Below are 19,510 nucleotides of genomic sequence, written 5' to 3'. Positions count from 1 at the left end.
TGTTCAATTACAACAATTTAAAAAACAAAAAACGTCGAGAAAATTTTAACCAAAATTCGCATGTTTTTGTTTGCGTAAAAACAGCTGTCAAAAATACAATTAGTAGTTTTAGTTTATTTATTTATTTTCTTTCTAATACCCAGTTAATGGTCTTAATTCAAACACGTATGTTTTTCTTTTTACTTTTGATGATCCTGTCAGAAGTTCTGCTGTCAACGCGGAAGCACCTCTTTTCCGGGGGACTGCCGGAAATGACTACGTTATGACCGAGTTTTGAATATTTTCCTTTGAAATTTTCACAAAATCTTTATCAAGTATGTATTTTCGGAATAATAATAATTTTCATAAAATATTTAATTTTTTATATGAAAAAAAATTACAGAAAATAGGGCGTTTTTTGCTCGACGAAACCTATGTAACCCCTTAAAAAACCCAACTCGAATTTCAATAACTTTACTAATCCATGAGCTATACCGTTTGAATCTTGCCGTTATACACAAGTTAGCTGAACAAACTTATAATAGTTTTAAGCGAAATGTTAAGGGTATAAGTCACACAGCCAAAAATTCATAATTTATTCTCTCTCATCTTATTAATAACTGTAATTTCCCTCAGCAACTGTTTTCAGCCTCGCATTCACTCATTAAACTATTAAATTTTATTTGCACGACACTAAAACGTTTCATTGACCTAAGCGTGCGCCAGCAAAACGCTTTACCTCTAAAGTGTTGCTAAGCGTTACGCTGCTCTGCTCAGACCATACTACACAGTTATGTATACGCAATTAACTGGGCTGTCACAAATTAAACGAATTATCAAGATGATATTAAAAAATAAATAAATACGACAATATATCATACAACAATTACAACAATTGATGCTTGAGCCGCGAAAAATTTCTAATTTCACATTTCTATGCGAAACTTCAATGAGCTCTGCAGAGCGCGAAAATCAGCGAGCGAGTGCGTGACACTTGTGTGCGCTTCAATGATTCCAACAAAACCAACAAATTCGTGGCGGAAAATTCAAATGTGCGGGTGCAATGACTTCCCCATCGCCGAACCACCAGCGCGCGGACATCGGTTAACAACACAACTTAATTAATTAAACGGTGGGGAAAATAAATAACAAAAAAAAACAAATAGTAAAAAAAAATTGTCTATCACAAGCAAACATTTTTTGTTTAGTTGTTTTTGATTAATTACTTCGTTTGTCCACGTCACTCACTCGCTCCAGCGCCTCTTGATTCTACACGTATGCTAATGGCTAACTTTTAACAGTTAGCGGCGCATTAATTAAAAACTTCTGTAAACCGTTATGTATAGTATTGAGTTGTTGTTAGTACACACCTGCGTGTTGTTGCGCATTTGATTGATGGCCGCAAAGGAGGCGATGCAGTGGCCGGGATTTTGATGATGCGCCTGCGGCAAGACCTCCTCATTCGGACCCGGTGGGCTTAAGTCGCTTGGTGTTTGTGTGGAATTGTTGCTGGTGGTGGTGACGTCCTCATTATTGCCACCCGCGGAATTATTCTCCGTTGAGCTGCAACGAGAGCAATGAAAAAGCACATAGAAATTTTATGCAAAAATTTATGCCAGAAGTAGTAAAGCGTAGGCTATAAAGAGATGATGAAGGTGATCTCTTAGGTATCAAATAATGTATTTACGATAGGACTGGGATTTTTTGCTATAAAATTATAGCTTAACTGTTAATTAGTTTATAGATCAACGTGGATTAAATTTTTTTTTAAGTTCTAATTGTGTACTTGATAATTTTTATATAATTAAAAGGATAAAATTAAAAAAAAAACAGAAATATTTAATTTTTCATATTGAGACAATCGAGTTAAGAACTTTTGAGGGGAAATTTGAATTTGAGCATTACTCCTTGTATTATTATAATAAAACGCTGCTCAAAATTTGTTAAAATATAAGGTCGAGTGAAGAAAAATTCATTATTTTTCCATCAAAGTTATTTTAGCATATTTAGATTTAGATGAAATATGCGACGTATTATTCCATAACTTTTTACCAATTTGAAGGTAATTTCCCAATGTCACTAATGCTTATTGGCAAAAAGCTAGGGACAGTCGATTTTCATAAGCTTCTATTGGGACCAATTTTTCTCCATTAAAATCATTCTCCGTAGACAGGAAATGGTAGTGGTAATCTCTAGGTGCCTGGTCCGGACTATAAGGTTGATGCATAAGAACATTCCAACCTAGCTCCCGGAGCTTCTGGCGAGTATCGATGAGTGGTCTGGTCGCTTTTGAGCGATTGATTTCTTCAGACGGTTCAACCGTAGCAAAACCTTCAGTATTAAGGCGATATTCTGGATTGACCACTATTTACAGCAACTTTCCGCAATTCGACTATGATCTTTTTCGATTGACGTTGTAGTAAGTGAGCCTATTTTCATAACCAGTAAGCAACCGCTTCATAAATGTTATATAGTGAAACAGCGCTTAAATGACGGTTGGACTCGACAATTTCCATTATTTTAACGATGTTTTTGACAATTGACTTTCCATAAACACTGTTCACATTTTCAGCCACCTGGCTTGCCTTTTAACCTTTATCGAGGAAAAGCTGTAAAATATGGCGTATTTTCTCTTTGAAGAATATTTTCAAAATTTTTCTTCAGATTAACCTTAGCACTATCTTCTTTTGTCATTGAACACATTTCACAGAGTTGCTTAGCGACTTTTAAATCAGTTTATTGCCAATTAAAACCTAATAAGGCAATTAATTATTGCATTGAATGATATATATGATAGCTTTAGTTAGATGCTGAATTTAAAGAAGGCTTTAATTTTTCAATCAGCGTCGTTAAATTTCGGTTCTTAATTCGATTTAAAAAAATGTATATACTTGTACTCATCTGAGCTGTATTTTTTGGCTCTAAAAAGTTTGCTACAGTTGATGGTTGATTTAGAATTTGATATTCTTCAAAGCATAGCTCTAACAGAGGCAGGAATTATTTTTTGTGTTTATTCCATTTACAATAGAACACATAACCCCAAAAGGCAGACCTGTGGTGGAAAGTCCTTTTATAGTATTGAAATTATGCTTGAAAATTGAAAGGTCAACAATCTCGTGTACTAATCTTGAACAAAGTAGATTTTTAGCGTTCTTTGTTGTTGTTTTAGCAGCAGAAAATATTTTTTTTCATAATTTTGAGGAATCTTGCCGTGTTCGTCAGTGTTTGGCAGGATCAAAATCAGGGTACGTTTCAGTTACGTAAACCTGACTATTGTGGGAACGGAAAAGAGCGCTCTCAAAGTAGACAGGGAAGTAATCTGAACGTTATTCACAGAATGCAGAGCAAGAGCGCGATGTTATTAGTTCTGGACTAAGGAGTTGACGAGCTCATTACTTGCTAACCAAATTTCAACCCTGCTTACCTATACAGTTAAAAGTTGTTTTATTAAAGATTGCTAAAATTATCTTTTATAACAAAAAAAAAAGAAAGAAATATTAAGGTTGCGTATACGCCAAGCGTACTCCTCTGCATTAAACCAATTATGGGTGTACTTGACCTGAACTGAGCTGAACTCACATGACCATAGTCGACCTCTTTGGCTGCTTGTCCGTCGGAGTCGTTTACTTTAAATCGCCAACTATTCCAACATGAGCAATTTTTAACAGTCAGTGAGAATATTCTTATCACAACAATCTAACAGCACCAAGTGTTGGCAAATAAAAATTCAACTCGTTTTTGCTCAATAAAACAAGAAATAAAATAAAAAGAGAAAACAAAATGCGGCAAACTTCCACTTTGCAGTCAAAACAAATTGCCAAATCAACTTGAAAAATTCGTTCGGCTTAGTCTCCATGATTTATGTGTGTATAAGTACCCGGGGTTGTGTGTGTGCGCGCAGCTCGTCTGCGCTGCGGCGTTGGAGTGTCTGTTGCCCTCCCATTAGCATACATAGGATTTTAGGCCATTTTCTGTATTGGTTTACTGCCGTGTCACTGCATTAATAGTCCCCACACCGCTTATAACGGTACAAGCGTACAAATGTGTGTGTAAATATGTAGAAATCCAGAAAATTGCCAGTGAATTGGCAGAGATTGCCACGGACACAGTGACTTGTTCGTCTCTGCTGGCTCTTCCTTTCCCCTTCGCGTGTCACGCCTACCATTTTGTAGGATTTATTCAGTGACAACATTTTGCGGCTTTGCATGATTGATTCTGACGCTGTCGAGTAGCTTAGAGCACATTTCAAATGTAATTTGGTTGCTCATTTTGTGCTTTCGGGTCCACTAAGTGGCAATTTGGACATGATGATATTTTTGAATGCCGCATTTCCATTTGGAATTGACAAGTGATAAAGTGAGCTTGTTTTTCTATTTTTGAAAAGCATTGCAGATTTATATTGAGTGGAATGCAATATAACTAGTTGATGGGTTATAGTAATAGTTTTTATTGACTCTCTATATTTAAGCGATACTATTTAGGTAGGCGCTGTTATTATAGTTCAATACCATACCAAGAAAAAACGGTAGCTTCAACTGCACCGAACCTATAATACACTTCATAAATAAAAAAGTTTAATAAATATATATAAGAACCTGATTTTGATCGTTCACTTTGTATGGCAGCTATACGCTATAGTGATCCGATCTGAACAATTTATTCGGTGATTGTAGCGTTATCCTGGACAATAATCTGTGTTAAATTTCATGAAGATATCTTATAAAATAAAGAATTTTTCTTTACAAGAAGTTGATGTTGATCGTTTAGTTTGTATGATAGCTATAAGCTATAGTAGACCGATATTGACTGTTTCGACAAATGAGCAGCTTCTGTGGGAGAAAATGACGTCTGCAAAATTTCAGATAGATATCTCAAAAACTGCTTGCTTATATACAGACAGACCGACGGACACGGCTTAATCGACTCAGCTGGTCACGCTGTTTATATATATATATATATATGTTATAGGGTATCCGACGTTTCCTACGGGGTGTTAAAAATTTCGTACCTAACTTAATAAACGAACGAAGAAGCTTCTAATAACTTAATATAGTAAAAAAAGCTGGTTTTCCGATATAAAGAACTGAATCGATTGATAGTGCCGAATCCCATTTTAAAACAAGTTCGGTTGCCTACGAAAAGATTATAACTTCGTTAAGATATCTAGCTGATTGTTCTTAAATTAACTATACAAACAAATATAAGTTCAATCAGTAATATTGTGGATAATCGTATTATAAGAACGATAATTTAATAGGCAAGGTGGATAAAAAACCCTGATTGAACTTATGGTGGTCCTCAAGAAAAGCTAATACAATATTTAAACAGGCAAATTAGCTGAGCCAATTAATCGGTTAATTGACTGATGGTATTCAAACCAACTCAATTTATCTTTTACAATTATTTTGGAAAAGCAGAAATATTAAAAATATTTCACAGGGTTAAAAAAAAATTTTTTGAAACAATTTATACTGAATTAAGTACTAATAAACTAACTTTAATTGAATTGCTAAATAATATGCCAGAATAAGAATAATTAGAGATTGAATTGTAAATATTTTCTTAATTGCTCAATTGGAATCTTATTTGGACATATAGCAACTAAGCTCTAGTTAGACGCTGGGCGGGTAGTCGGTGTATAGTAGCGATTCTGGGATTTTTTTGTGGAAGTTTATCTTTTACTAGGGTTGTGATCAATAAATGGTTCGTTGCTAATACTAAACCTTAGCATAAATAATCTCAGAAAGCTTCATAACTCATCTGTTTAAAAACGTTTGAAGATTAAATTAACTCAATTCATTTATAAAAATAAAGAAGTTCAAGTAAACGTTTCCTTTAAAATTCGAAATTCTTTTGAGCAAATTTAACACATATACAAGACAAGTTAAATTTTTCAAATCATTGTCAGCAATCGTTTGCGCCTAAAAGCAAACTTATTTATATATCAACAGACCACAAGCCAGACAAATAGTAGTAACTGCGAGACAACTGGGCGACAGAAAAATTGACAATAAATCGTAGAACAATGCAACATAAGGCAAAAACAAACAACAACAATAAAAGCATTGACAAAAGAAGAGGGTGTGTGTGTGACCAATGCGCATAGCAACGGACATTAATGTTTTGGTTATTGTGTTGACAATGTTTGCTTTCCTGAATTCTATTCGAAGGGTGGAAAAGAGCAAAGTTGAATAAAAGTTTCGGATGGCGTCATTTTCGCGTTAAAAATACTTTACTCTAATTCAAGTGGAATATCGTAATTATTTAGTACGCGGAACTCTTATGCTATGAGTTTCCAGTGGACAATTGTTTACGTGAAAAGTTGGAAAGTATTACTGCTGAGAGTGGTCTGTCTCAAAGAAAACAAAGTTAAGCTTAAAGTGCTCTGACTGTCTGTCAAAGCAAAAATTCGTGCCAAATTAACGCTACGATGGTTGAAAAAGTAATGGAAATTTTTTATATAATATAAGCAAAATTTTTCAAAATTTTGATATAAAATTATTTCTCTTTGAACTCAAAAGGCAGGGGTCCAATTTTCCATCATTTGACAGTATTGTATATTAGTCAATGGAAGCGCAAAAAAACATTTTTTCTAATGTAAAAAGAATAAAATTTTTCATATTTCGACAGGTTACACCTCTAGAAATAACATACTAAAACTGTAAATCAATAGCTCGGATAGTTTTTGAGTTACAGACTTCGAAACTGTAGCCGCTTAGTTCAATCAGCTCTGTCAGTTTATCTTTGAACGCTTTTTTCTCAAAGCTGCATTTTTCAAATTTGCTTGTGTGATTACTTAGAGACTAATGGTGCGATCACTTTCATATTTTTTTGTATTTCTATACTCTCTCCATACAATTAATTACCAGGTTTTTGATCGGATAAAAAGTATAATTTTGGCAGTCCAAAATTTTAGGTAAAATTTAACTTCTTTTTTAAAAACTCCGAATTTTTTTTTGGACTATAAGTCGTAGAACAGACAACATCTTCTAGAAGCTAATTTTTTTTTTTGGGATGTTTCGAAGAAGCCCGGAATCACTGCAGTTGTGGAGAACCTTTTTTTAGCTTCGTCGGAGATCGCGTGTAATGCCAAAAATATTTAATTATTTTTTCAAAAGAATTACCTATTATATAGTAGTAGTACACAATTTTAAAATAATTCATGTACTTTTTTTTGTTTTTTTATTTCCTAAAAATCGCACTTTTAAGGCTGTCACGCTAGGTGAATAAGACTTTCCTTAAGTAAAACTCGAATGTGACCAATTTTTTAGAACATTTTTTAAATGCTAAGGTCCGTTAAATAAGAAATCCACCTGGCATAAATTTGCCAACACGAACAAACTGTAAGCCATATATCCAGTGTCAGCTGTACTTAACTTAGAAACTTCAATCAACCAGTTTTCCTACTGGGCAACCAAAGTTGTTAGGAGCCTTACTGCTTGACAACTGCAGTCACCACTTTACATCGAAATAAACCGTAATGTGCATGCTTGAACATTATTAACTCGCTACAACAGCCACATTAACTGTGTTGGCGCTGTTACACTTTTATGTCTTCACGCAAAAGTAAGTACTTAATACTTTTGTGCTCATATGTAGGGTAATGTGTGAAATCATTATTGAGGGTGCAGTGCTTTGTGGTGCGACAGTAATGACCACGCGGCGCTGGTAACATGAAAAATCCGTGATTTAGGCGACAAGCCGATACACCCAATTCCAAACGGTATACTTTGAGGGTGAGTTTTGGAAGTTAAATAAAAATTTTAATGTTTGCCGCGTATGAAAATAATTTTGTTTAAAAATATAAATCATATTTACTTACATATTCGATTTAACTGGCAGAAACATGTTAGTTTTTGTTTGCTTTGCGTGTGGTTCTAAAAATTCCTTCTGCTATGAGTGAGCTAGAATTTACTAATGGCAGTATATGTGTCTTCGCAGCACTCTCACTCTCTTTTTCTCTCTATCTTTTCTAATACTTAGTGATCCATTTCTGTAGCGCGTCTTCCGTCACACATTTCCGTTCTTTATTTTACACAAATTGCCTATTATTTTACCGTTCTTTTGTTTTATTTCTTGATTACAAATCTACTTGATATTCGAGCTTGCTGGCACTTCAGACAAACCACGCACACTTATGCACCGATTTATGTAGAATAAATGCTTAGAATTTCTTTTTGTGGTTAATGTATTTGATTCCTGTGACATGCACTTCAGTCACGAAAACTTCCACAGACACAGCTGCTTTGGATCACACGCACTTCTGGGCAGCTGATCTGAAGTTAGTGCTCAATTTAGTTGAAGCCTGGCAGTAATGAGACGTTTTGGAAGCAATAATTGTTTATTCTGTGAACGTGTCGTTTTTATCTGCAAGTAGAAGAATAATTAAGAGTTGTTAGAAATATAGATTTCTTTGGGTATTGAGGTTTACTTAGGGTTGTATGTATGATAAATATAATATAGATATATGTACAATATAATAAATGTATGTATGTACAAGTATATGTAAATCCAAGGAAAAGCATCTTTGCATTCAGTTAAACCGCAAAAGCCGCCTAAAACCCAAAATTTCTCAATGAAAGTCAAACACTAACTCGGAGTGAATGGCATACTTTTAGGCGATTAAAACCACCCTCATACAAGCAAGTGAGTCAAATGTACGAAATACCAGCACATAAAAAGCTGCTCACTCTCGTGATTGTACAAAAGCACGCAAAATATTTGGGTCAATTCGCCAATAAAGAATTCAAACACACACATATACAAACACACATACAAATCTAATATAAACATGTACAAAGATTTCTGAGACTTATTATACTCTGAACGCCCTATTAAAAAAAAAGTGGATGGAAATTGAAATTATACATGCATATATATAAATAAATTACTGATAAGCTGAGTCGATTTAGCCATGTCCGTCTGTATATACGGGAAATAGTTCCTCATTTTTGAGATGTCGATCTGAAATTTCGCACATGTCGTTTTCTCCTCAATACGACCCGTATTTGTTGGATCCGTCGATATCGGAGCACTATAACGTATCGTTGCTATACAAACTAATCGCTCAAAATCAAGTTAGCGTATGGAAAACTTTTTTATTTAACGAGATAGCTTTAAGAAATTTGTCAAAGCTTTTTTTAAAGGCAAATTGTTTAGATTGAACCTCTATATCATATAGCTGCCATACACACTAACTCATCAGAATCAAATTATTGTATGAAAAACTTTTTATTTGTGAAGAGTATTATAGCTTCGGTGTACCTACACTTACACTTATGTACATATGTATGTACATACACATTAATTGCGTCTACATACATTTAGATAGCAAAAGATAAATGAATACACGCAAAACCATTTTCTCTGTCTGCTTTGGCATTGGTTTTCCATGAAAACACATAAACTCACATAAATAACGTAAAAGACAACAATTGTGAGACGCTTGAAGTGGAGCCATCTACTTCGTCATACCACCGATTCGTGGTCTCCATGCTTTGGCTTGTCTGATGAAGTGTCAAAATCGATGTAGCTCAGTGTGCGCAGGTTTATTTTGGAATTCCGTAGATTTTGTTGACTGTCTATACATATAAATGACTCACAAATTCACGCATATGTGGTAGAACAGCAAGATAATTGTTAAGCGCCTGTGTGTATACTATACTTTTAGTTACATGCTTTTTGTGTTGCTTTGGTAGTCATATTTTTCATTTGAAGTTCAGAAAATCACTTCTGCTTGATCGAGTGTGAAATTTGAAATTGTGTAGCAAATTATCGCTGGCGTCAAATAAAGTTTTATCTTACAGCTTATGATATACTTTTAGGCGTACAAGCACGTTATTAAAGAAGCACGTTTTTTTAATGAAATTTTTCACATTTTTTTGATAAAGTATTCATTTTTTTTCAATACAACTAATAGATCATTGTTGCTAGCTATTTTAATAATATATTTTTAAGGAGCAATTTTTGCGAATCTTAAAAATAAAGACTACTGTCCTTATTGAGCCGTAAGAGTATGTTTATACATATTTTAAGAGAGTAAAGTTTTTAAGAAAAAAAAACTGAATATATTTCGAGTTACACGCGATCTCCGACGGCGCTAAAAAATTTCCCTCCACAGCTGCAGTTATCTCGGCCTTCACCGTGGATGAAACCATAACAAAAGCTGTCTACTAGATGATATTGTCTATAGACAATACTGCTGAAAATAATTTAAAAAATTTACAAAATAGCGGTGTTTTAGAAAAAAAATAAGCTAAAATTGGTCGATTTTAGTTCAAATCAAAAATTGGTAGGTATTGTATTGAAAACTATTTACGAAAACTATATGCTCGTACAGAAAATACAGAAAATACTTGATAATGTTCGGATCATATGTCTTCGTTTAATAACCCATGGGAATTTGAAAAATGTAGTTTTTGAAAATTGTAGCGTTTAAAGATGAACTGATGGAGCTGATTGAACTGAGCAACTACACTTAGAAATAATTAAAAATATTGGAAACATTCATTTAAGCATGGTATTTTTAAAATCATCTACTATCGAAAATGCAAAAAAAAAAATTAAAAAAAAAATATTTGTTTCAAAATTTCTAACTAGGTGTACGCCTTAAATGCTGTATTCCAAATTTCAATGGACTTTTGAAGCCAGTACTAAAAGGAAAGAAACAGTTATGTATATCATTTATGACTCAAAATGCTTATTTTCGATTAAGTTCCAGAGACTATCGGAAACTGTAATTTTTTTCTCTCTAAAGTCTCTAGTACTCAAAACTGAGAACATTTTTTTTTCACGAATTTTAAATTATATGAAAAAGGACTAGCTCACACTTAGTGGATTCGGGATTCTTCATTTTACGTTCTCTGATCTAATTAGCTTAATCATTTTACGCATATAAGATTTTGTTAAAACCACACTAAAAAGAGAGAGAGCTTGGGAGATTGTTATACATAATTTAAATTGGATTAAAAATTTGCTCAAATATTTCATAAAAGCGCATTCGATAAAATGATTGTCACATCACTGCCAGAGTTGACGTTGACATTTCCATAGCTGAATAAATTATGCGTGCTTCAGCACACTCACACACACACACACACACACAAGTGCGCAAATGCTTCATGCAAGCGATTAAATGCTGAGTTTGCGAGTTAATTAAATTTCTGCAGCTTAATTAAAGCATTATTGGTGCGTTTAATGCGTGTTGACACACATGCAACAACAAACATAGGCGCATATGTACATAACTACACTTTTACAAGCGCTTTGTAAATATTTAAGTTGCGTCGAGGTGCAACAAATGTGCTGCGACATCAAAAGCGCTTACAACAACACACAACGCACCTTTTGTATAACCAGAACGGCACTAAATGCATATTTATACAGTTATATACATATATATGTACACAAGGTTTGGTTATTTGTAGCTAGGCTGTTATTGCAATTTGCTGCTAGCTTTGTGCCGCCAAATGTGGCACAGTGTGTCGTGTGATTGCAATAAACATACAAGTATACTACTTTTTGTTGTGGTTGGATGTTTTTTTGCATTCAATGCATGCGTGCACTGGTAAATAAATATTTATATACAAACATACACACACACATGCAAAGTGAAAACGCAGCAAAAATTTACAACTGCAATTAAATGGAAAAATTAAAAAAAATGCAAGAAAATTAAAAAAATCGCGTCAGAGCACTTTGTGTTGTCGTTGTTATTGTTGCTTTTTTGCTTACTTTGCAAAGTGGCCAGACGCATGCATTTGTATGTACTCTTGCTCTTACACATGTGTGTCCGCATGCGCTTGAAGTGAATGTCTTGCCGCTAGACAAATAGGCGGCTATGGCAGACATAAATATGTATTATACACATACACACACGCACAAATACATGCATATTTATATTGTAGCAGTAGGCCTCATGCTCATGCTTTCCAAGTCAATTGCATGTCTGCAAATATATGTTTATGCGTGTGTGGTTTCTAAAATGTATTTGTTTGCTTATTGCACGTAACTGCACTTTGACTTTGTTTGCTTGCTATGCCGTTATCGTCGGTTTTGGCACGTGGCCTTGATAAATTGTCTAATATGTTTTTGCAGCTGACGCGTCTACCGTTAATTTTTGGTTATGATTGACGGGAGTTGTAACGAAAGTGGCGAAAGTTTATTTCCACTCATTTCCATTGAATTTTTATTGATGGAATTGACCGTAAGAAAATGCAAAAAAAAAAAACAAATAATAATAATGAAGCCAATTTGCTTAAACAGCAAAGTAATATTGAAATATGTATTTATTGAATTATATATATTCTCTGAAATCTTATACTTGCACCAATTTTAAAATAGAGCTGCCAACTATCGAACTAAAACTGAAAGTTTCACAAATTGTATGCTATACACTCAGGATCAAATATGACTCGGACTGATTAAATTGAACTGCGTTCGCCTACCGAATAAAAAAAAATTTCTTCCAGATTGCTACAACCATTTTTAATGTCTTATGTGAATTAGTGTGTATTGCAGCTGTTTGTTTACCACGCGATTAGTTCGTCTCACAATTTTTAAAGCAAGAGTCAGTTGACTCATCTCGCGTTCTCCAAAGGTCATAGCGAATTCGGTGGCTGTTAAAAAGGACCAGTCCGCGTCAAGTTTGATCTTGTGTGTATACTAGCCGTCTGCAAAGTTTTCGGGAAAGCTTCAATATATATAATAAACATATACAATAAACAAATTCAGAAAAAATTAAACAAGAAAGGAAGATTGCTTGAAACCGAACAATTCACATTCTCGCAATTCTAATAAAATAAAAAAATGTTATAGGAATCCTATATACTGTGTCTAAAGAGGTTAGGCAAAGATCTAGACTGATTTCATTTACATTTGGCTATAAACGAAAATATGCTTCAGAAAATATATCTACCCAATTTAATTATGATTACTTTCAACTCGATCGATATATGCGGCAGAAATTCTGCTGGAATAACGGAAATCATTATATGTAGTCTATGAGTCTTGGAAAATTCATGGACCGATTTCATCCATTTTCAGCACCAAACTACAATACATTTATCTAAAATAATATGTTCACTTAATTTTGTTAAGACATATTACGTATTGACCGATATATAGGTCATAAAATCTAACGGAAGTTCGAAAATTCTTGTTTTATTCATAAGAGAGCTTGGGTATATACTGAGCGAATTTTATAACTTAGGCGACGATATTATCAGGAAAAGATACACACTTGGTTTCGTTTTGATATCTTTGGGATCTTAGAGATCTTAGTCAGCTGGTAATTCGGTATCTGGGAGCTTTTAAAGGTTATACTCCGATTACGACCATTGTGAATGAGACGCACCACACCCTGGAGGCACATAGTGCTTGTTTTTTTATACTATAAAGTCAAAAAACATGATGCAGTTTAATACTGTGTTATATGCGAAGTAGGTGGGGTTCTAGTCCGATCTCCACCATTTTGAAAGTGAAATTTCATACACCGTGTATAGTTTAAATTGGTCGGGTAGTGCATAAAATATTAGATTTTACTTAAAAGTGGGTGGTGCCACGCCTACACTCCAATTGTTATACCGATTAATCAGTGCAAATACAGGGTTTAGGGCTTCTGAAACTTCAGAAAGTAGTTTAGTAATTTTCGAAATAGTCTTTGGAAGCGGGGTGGGCGTGATTATTATACGATTTCTTCCATTTTTAACAATGCCGAAAAATGCAGGAAGAAATTTTTTCCAAAAATTGTACTTTGAGAACTATGTACATTTAACTTTTCAAGATTCGGAGTCACGCCCACTTTTCAAAAAAAAAATTATATTGATAAAAATCGATCAATATTTTAAGAAGAATTTGCTTACGAATATTTGACAGCAAAATTTTTTACATTAAAAAACCGAGCTTGCTCTAAATTTCGGTGCATATAAATTTGTTCATTTATTATACCCTTCACAAATACAAAAGGTTCCTAAAGAATTTGATGCCGATCGTTCAGCTTGTATGACAGCAATATGCTATAGTGATTCGATCTGAACAATTTCTTCGGAGATTCCGGAGGCAAACTTAATATACCCTGTTCAGGGTATAAAAATTAAAACAACGTTTTTTTTACTTTTCCAACTTCCAATTCAGTTGAATTTCAAGCCTGTTCAATTCATACACTCCGAAAAGCTTTAAGTATATATTACAATCGAAATCAAGAACTTCTAACTATTGATCGGAAATGAGAACAATGGAAAACATGTGTTTCTAATTTCCTGCTCACTTTCCCAACCCTCACTTACACATTTCTATACTTGTTCTACCTTTTAAACCTTACTAATTCCAGCATTACTGTGCGAAGCCCTGCGAAGATAGCATCAAATATCAAAAGAACAACAAAATGCACAGAATTCAATTTGCTGCCAATAAGTGCTGCAAAGCAAAAACACCAGTAGGTACTCGCATATTAGCCGGCAACAGGTATAAAGCCGGACAAGTCAGCGAAACACAACAAAAACCACCAATACCCCGCCAGCAACACCCATTTCGGCTGCTCCACTATGAATTAGTGCAAAAGGTTTGCAAGCACTATCCAAACATAGCGGATATGGGGGCAGCGGTTGTATTTCTCCATGCTTGGCTGGCTGACAGCCTGTTAATATGTCTGCAGGTTTACAGATCTGCTGGTATGTAGGTTGGTCGTCCCAACTAGTATAGACAAGTAAGCCAGCAAGTGCTGTGTGGCGATGAACTGCGTTTGGTTGTGCTTGTACTTATATAGTATATGCAGATACATATACATATGTATGTTTTGCATATGCATATATATTTTTTTGCTTTTCTTTATTTTGCATATGCCCATTTTACCTACTCTCATTTATATTTATTTGTAAGTACTCGCCAGCTTTTTTATTGCTTTTGTTCTTGTCGCTCGGCTGGCTTTTAATTCAACGGTTAATGTAAGTATATACACGCAAAGCAAATTAAAGCGTGGCCAAATAGAACTGGCAGTCAGCAAAAGCAGTTATTTGACCAGCACTTTTTCGACGATTTAACACGCTTTTGTTTTCACTCGACTATTTTACAATACCTAGTTTTCGCTTTCTGACAAATTTACTGTATTTTTATATTTTTGCTATTTTCTAGTTGTTGCACACATTTGCGTATAGTTGTTGGTGGCAAATCTAAAATATTCATCGTGGTTGTGCTGGCTGCGGCGCCTACGCTTGGGGCATACAAAATATGGTTGCTGGCCAGCAACGTCACGACTGTTAGAGACAGCAATGGACATGATATACATTGTAAATTGTGGTTGTTGTTGTTACTGGCGTGTTGTTGCTGGCTCGTGGTGTATTGAACTCGTTGACTGTTACAAATTTGGTTAACAGTAGCAGTGAAGTGATTTGTTGGCAGCCTGGTGCGCAAAGAGCACAACTTAAATGGCTAGCGGACAAGTAGTAGACGAATAATTGGGCTGAAATTTTATTTTTAAAGTAAATACATACATACCTACATAAATAAATGTAATCAAAAGTAGTTAAGTTGTAAAATTCGGTGAAAATTGGAAAACCACGTTTTGTTGTTTGCATAAATTAGTATAAATTAAGATCGAACAATAAAACGTTAACTTCGCCTGCTAAGAAGCTATAATTCACACATGCATTTTTTAATAGCCTAAAAGTGTATAAAAAGGTGTGTATCTTGATTTTGATCGATCGATTTGAATTACAGTTATATGCTATAGTTGCCCGATCTGAACAATATGTACGGAGATTGTAGCGTTGCCTTCCATGCCGAATTCGTGAAGATATCTGATCAAATAAAATAACTTTCTATATAAGAACTTGATTTTAATTGAATTACAGTTATATGCTATAGTTGCCCGATCTGAACAATATGTACGGAGATTGTAGCGTTGCCTTCCATGCCGAATTCGTGAAGATATCTGATCAAATAAAAAAATTTTCTATATAAGAACTTGATTTTGATCGGTCAGTTTGTATGTCAGTTATATGATATAGCGGTTCGATATCGACTATTCCGTCAAATGAGCAGCAGAAGAAAAGTTGGTATGCAAAATTTCAGATCAATATCTCGTCACGCTGATCATTTATTTAAATAATGAGCTATTCGCTTATTGCGGTGAGCAACTCGATATTTAAGGTCATGAATTAACATCTATGTAGAAAAATATGAATGGTTTGTCTATTTAAAACGGGGACTATTGTAAGCAAAGAGATGTGGATCAGGAATCGAAAGGCTCGTTAAGGTATTTGAAGCTTAATGAATTTTGCCGATGTTCCAGCTATCGAGGAGAAAAAAAATATTCCCTATCAAATAAACAAACGATACTTTCGCATTCCGTCGGATATTCCATTGCTTATTATTACTTCGAACTTGTAGACGACGAGAACTTTCTTAAAACCAGCATAAATACTGAAAACCACAGCAAAAATCATATTTCATAAGACCTTCCTTATAATTGCTCTATTTTATGATCTAAAACTGTGAACATGTATAAAATAAAAGTAAACAGATTTATGTGATCCCGACCTTTAAGTGTTGGTAATAGTGAATATCGTATATGAAGTTGACAAGATCTATAGAAATTTTTCGGTGGATTTACAGATTCAAAATTACGTTGTTGTTGTTGTTGCAGCGACAGAAAACATTCCTGAAGTAATTTGGAGGAATGCTGCCGATTTGACAGTCCTTGGCCACATAAGAATCCGGATCCGTTCCAATTACGTAGTTTCGACTGCCATGGGAATGTACAATATCATCATCGGTTACGTTGAACAAATTATCGGAATGGATGCTGGAGATTTGATTATTTTGTGTAATGCCGCTAGGTGACGGTCATTGTTTCATTCGTTCAGGTAGAGCCAAATGCCGTGGGTACGAATATTAACGGTCGTAAAGGAAGTGGGAAAGACCAAGTCAAAAATCAATAAAGACACGAATACTGTATTGTAAGAGTGAAAAATCACTTAGTTGGTTTTAGCACAAATTTCGGAGTTGATGCTACTTGGTGCCGTCGGAGAAGACATATTTCAGGCCGGCTTCGTCTTCATTAACCACTGATTGATTTTATGTACAATTTTTATGTGAAATATGTACTCAGATTACGAAAATGTATTAAAAGACACTTTTAAATTCGTTGACCGTGAGTTGAAATATACATATTAAATAATAATACATATATTAAGAGTATGACTTGTATTAGGCTATATTAACAAAAAAAAATTTTTTTTTTTTTTTGAAAACCATTTTGTTTTGAATTACATGTACTCGAGAGTTTTCTATGAGTTGTATAAATTCAGATATTTATTGTTTGCTGCCTGTGTAAAAACCCGTTTGGTGTATACGAATTTTTTGCTTTTTTATTTATTAAATGTATGTACGTATATATATATATATGTAGTTGCTTTTAATTGTAATTTTATCTTAGCAAATATAATTTCATTTTTAATAACGCCATAATAATCCTTATCTCTTCAGTCAACAAGTCATTGTTATTGCATTCATACACTTTGTGACGCTCTCATCTACAATAACGGTATCTCATGAATGGAACATAATTACATTGCAACTAACAATAACAACAATACAAGCAACTAGTTTAGCAAACAGCGCTTCCTCTCCACACAAAAATGCGAGCCTTTCATTCTTCATTGGCGACCTCCAAGCATTTATCTGCTTGACCTATTTCATTGTTACAGGCCCACCATAGCGCATTATTCCGCCGCATTTTACTCTCTCTATTTGTGTGATGTTTCGTTTGTAAGCCAACTGCGTATTTGTTCGGATAGTGAATAAAATTATGTATGTATGTAAGTGTATTGGTATATACCGTTGCGTTCCAAATGCATTTGACGCATGCGAGTGCACTTCGCTGGATGGCAAAACACTCGGCTAAAAGGAGGACAATTGCATGCCGCTACTACACGTCGCATGTGGCATAAGCAAATAGGTCAACAGTGCATTTATGCCGTGTTGTGAAGTTTATTTTCTTTTTATTTTCATAGTTTTACTTCTCTTTTACCTTTTTACTGCTTGGAAATAAACTAAATTTGCAGCAGTGAAAAAGAGATTGTCAAATAAAAGATGGAAAATATATATAAGAAATATGTGTTTCTTTAAAAATATATACGTACGTAAATATGTATTTATAGTTATACATATGTATATGTATTCGTCGAGTAAATCCAGGTTTGGAAACATTTCCGCTAAGGCAAATTAAATTAAATTCAGTTTTTACTTCGGTAAGTCAATGTCTCTCTCTTCGTTATGAAAACATGGGTCCTCAAACTATAACCGAATTGACAAACACTAATATTTCCATGATTCTGCTTGGTTGACAATAAACATCACATAGTGGTCCGATATCGGCAGTTCCGACAAATGAACAGCTTTAAAAAAATGTGGCCAAAATTTCAGATCGCTAACTTAAAAACGGAAGCTCTAGTTTGCGTATATACCGACTGACGGACATGGGTAAGTCGACTCAGCTCGTCACGCTGATCATGCATATATACTCGTATGTATATTTTTTATAGGGTCTCTGGCCTTTCTGGGTGTTACAAACTTCGTGGCAAAATACATAGAGTTTGTCCAGGCAAAAAACCATTTATTTGAATTAGCGCTTCCTAAGGGTAAAAAAATTATATTTAATTCGCATTAAGATATACTAAAATTACTCCGATATCTTAGTGGAAATATTGTTGTCATGGGGCTCTGAAATTTGAATTTGCTGATCATCCTTGCTTTAAACGTGTTTCTGACGTGTCTTACCATCAGGCGGATAGTCAAAGATATTATATAATTTGATCCAAGATCGTAAAAGAGACACTTCCCAGCGAGAGATATATAATTATTATTTTCACCTCTCTTAGTTGCAAAATTTAACTCACTATGACTTGTTGCCACTCCCCGAACTCAAATAATCGCACTGTGGAACACGCTGAATCAACTGAGGCCATAGAAAGATATTTGCTGAGGGAAGTTGAAAGTTTCTTGGTGGAAATTTTAAATTGATTTAAAGAAAAATTTAACGCAAGATTTTCAGAGGGTTATTTGCAACAGAAATAAAAACATGAAAATTCCATTTCTTGAAAAATGCGTTATATCGCTATTCATTACTCCTTTGTAAGAAGATATACCAACTTGCGGAAAACGTTCGCGATCTCGTTATATAAATACTCGATAAAAATATATTTTTTGTTTTAATTTTCTTTGAGTGAAAATTAAGATAACAGGCAAATAGAACTCTACATTTGTTGCCTATAGGAAAAAGTTTATTTTTAACAAAAAATATATTATATATCAGAGCTAATAAAAAAATAAATCTCTAAAAATGCTTTTCTTTCAATTTCAAAATTTGACAGAGATAATATTTAACTCACGACTTACCGGGCGAAAGCCCAAAAAATAAATGAATTAATAATGCAACTGTGGTCTCGTGCAAAGCTCGCTGTCTATTCGACTATTCTCACTATACATATATGTACATAAAATAATAGTTTTAGATAAATTCGAATTCTCTACT

General features: G+C 34.2%; 1 protein-coding gene across 1 annotated transcript in view; it reads right to left on the bottom strand.

Moving 5' to 3' along the window:
* LOC106619372 (kelch-like protein 17) overlaps window positions 1–19,510 on the bottom strand; it is a 54,327-nt gene that overhangs the window by 13,759 nt on the left and 21,058 nt on the right. Inside the window, 2 exon segments of the mRNA XM_070107633.1 lie at window positions 1,350–1,542; window positions 7,802–8,346. Coding sequence (XP_069963734.1) covers window positions 1,350–1,542; window positions 7,802–7,827 — 219 coding nt within the window. The 5' untranslated portion in view covers window positions 7,828–8,346.

Source organism: Bactrocera oleae, chromosome 4 (assembly GCF_042242935.1).
Source record: "Bactrocera oleae isolate idBacOlea1 chromosome 4, idBacOlea1, whole genome shotgun sequence".
Taxonomy (NCBI): Eukaryota; Metazoa; Arthropoda; class Insecta; order Diptera; family Tephritidae; genus Bactrocera; species Bactrocera oleae.
The sequence above is the reverse complement of the archived record's forward strand: the minus strand, read 5'-3'. Positions and strand labels throughout refer to the sequence as shown.